General features: G+C 32.0%; 1 protein-coding gene across 1 annotated transcript in view; it reads right to left on the bottom strand.

Annotated features, from left to right (window-relative positions):
- Nucleotides 1-2500, bottom strand: part of LOC137644008 (organic solute transporter subunit alpha-like) — a 188738-nt gene that overhangs the window by 6516 nt on the left and 179722 nt on the right. The window contains exons 3-4 of the mRNA XM_068376877.1: nt 294-445; nt 1-41 (exon numbers count right to left, since the gene is read on the bottom strand). The exon at nt 1-41 is cut by the window's left edge and continues 195 nt beyond it. Of these exons, the coding sequence (XP_068232978.1) occupies nt 1-41; nt 294-445 (193 nt within the window). The remainder of the gene's footprint in view (nt 42-293; nt 446-2500) is intronic.

Raw genomic sequence — 2500 nt, forward strand, 5'->3', positions numbered from 1 at the left:
TTTTGGAACAGCAGGCCTAGGTAGCTGCATAGACCCAACACCTGAAAAATAAGAATGAAATGAGTAAAATTGTTAATTGGCGAATTAACATTCTCCCTTGACATTTTAAAGACCAAATTTTAAGGAAAGTTTTTTGTTTTTGTTTCAATTGATTTCAAAATTCATTTACTCCTACTTTCATATAAGATCAACATATCTACTGATACTATAAATGAGCCCAAGTGTTGTTGAGGCTTTTAACAAATGTTATATTGATTACGTCTATGCAAAGGAGAAATATATAAAATACTTACAGGATAAACAGAGATAACAATAGCCGTTGTGCTTTTATGTCTTGGCTGAGTATATTTTAAGACATAAGTCACCGTATCCAAGAAGAGGATAAGCAGCACAAGGAAAGCCAATGTGGCCAAACCCAAGAGTATCCATCCGGCGATGCCCAGAGCTGTTGAAGCAAAGAAGGAACAGCGATCTATTATAAAGAAAATCATACAACTCAAATCAATCTAAAAATGAACAAAATTAGCCGTATTAAAATCATGCCAAACACAGAGAGCGATTAAGCTGCTTAATAATAAATAAAATTAAAACACGAATAAAAAGAAAGACCAAGGACCTCAAAGACTTAAATTTTTTTCTAGCATTTGTAATAAAAGGTATTCAAGGAAGTATTTTTACCATTTGGATATCTTTACAAAACTTCCTGGGACTATCGCTAAATAAAAATTAGTCATTAGGAAGACTCATGAAACTATGTTGTAAACCAAGGATAGTTGTAAATTGCAAAGGAAAGTCAGGATTTTACAGCACTTCTAATAGATCAATTTGGACTTATCCATCTCCTGGTTGTTTCCAATGTTAGAATGGCAGAATTATCAAAAGGGATGAATATTTTGGTGGACGAAACATATTGGATAAAAAATGTCTCATAAATCATAGTAGTATTTAGAGGAAATAAAGGCACATGCATTTTCTAAGAGATATAAACAGTCAATAAGATTTTAGTCTATACACTACTTTCTCAAATGTTCTCACGAAACTAAATGAATTTTTTTTTTAAATTCTGAAAATTCCCTCAAGTCCAAAGTTTAATCAGATAAGTATCGGAAATATAGTATACAGTTTAAAAAGCACGACAAGATAAAATGAACTAAATACTAAAATTATATAATTAAAAAGGTTTATACATAATTGAGATTTGCAGGATAAAAACCGGTTTGTTGACGGGTAATTTAGGCTTACGAAAGCTCTTGTCGTAAGTGATACCCGTTCTGACAGCAATATGATTACGAGATTTCTAAAAAAAAAAAAAAAAAAAAAAAAAAAAAAAAAAAAAAAAAAAAACACTATGTGTCTCATTTACTTCAGAAACTAACAGATGCTATCTATAAAAAAACTATATAATATGAAACGTACTCTAACGAGTTTAAACGACTATATCTTAGGCCAATTTTTTCAGGGATGCCATATTCAGCCAAGTAGAGATACAGCTTACTGTAGGCTTTGAGTAGTACTCTGTAAACACTGCTCGGTCTCAATCCTGTGTTTTTTCGAAGGTTCTCTTCACTCTCTTTCCACCTAAGTGTCGAGAATCACTAACTTTTCCAATTACCAATTTCAATACCAATTCAAGGTTAAATCCTTAAACTTTACCTCTGACCAATTTCAATTCCAACTGAAGGGTCAAATCCTCTTCATCACTGGTCAATGTCACTTCCAATTGAAGGACAAATCCTTCAACTTGGACAGGTGATAATCTTAGACTTGTGATCCAGTCTTCGATGAACTACTTTGGAGATTGGCAGATCAAGAGTAGGAACCTAAAATACATTGTTGGGCAATTAGATATTGCCTCTTTCAAATTTGGGTTCAATGTATTCTGCATTCAGATACGATATAATCTTATAAGAAAACAGCTTTCATGAATCTACATTCAATTATAAAGTAACCTTTTTCTTTCATGAAACTGCAAATCTCAATAAACAAACACAATACATATACGTGATTTTGCCTGCTTCTGTCTATCTATCAACATCCACCTAACTATTGTATAAATTATAAAAATAGATAATTAATACCATAACGCAATGCACCCATTTTAATATATTTGACAACATCTAAATCCTCGAGACGTTTGAGTAAAATAAGCATCAAATTCTAACTTTGTCTGGCATTTCTTTGCCCTTCAACTTTCTTTGTTTGTTCACTTCTCCTCGCATAACCCATCTATAAAGCTTTTGGTAATTTTCTGCGCATCGTCAATCTGTCTGGTCCTTACCTGTCATTAACCCCAAGAAGTAACTATTTATTTTTTCTGCTCTTTTGACTTGGGTTCTTGAAGGATAAACCATCTTAATTAATTCATTTTGCAGTCAATGTTTTACGTTATAGCTAAAATATATCGACTTTATCAGCTGTATTCGTGTAAATATTTTGTCATTGTGCATATGTATCTTCACGGATATTTCATGATTTATAAGCTGTTCTGATGTTTAAAACT

This window comes from Palaemon carinicauda, chromosome 7, assembly GCF_036898095.1.
Source record: "Palaemon carinicauda isolate YSFRI2023 chromosome 7, ASM3689809v2, whole genome shotgun sequence".
Taxonomy (NCBI): domain Eukaryota; kingdom Metazoa; phylum Arthropoda; class Malacostraca; order Decapoda; family Palaemonidae; genus Palaemon; species Palaemon carinicauda.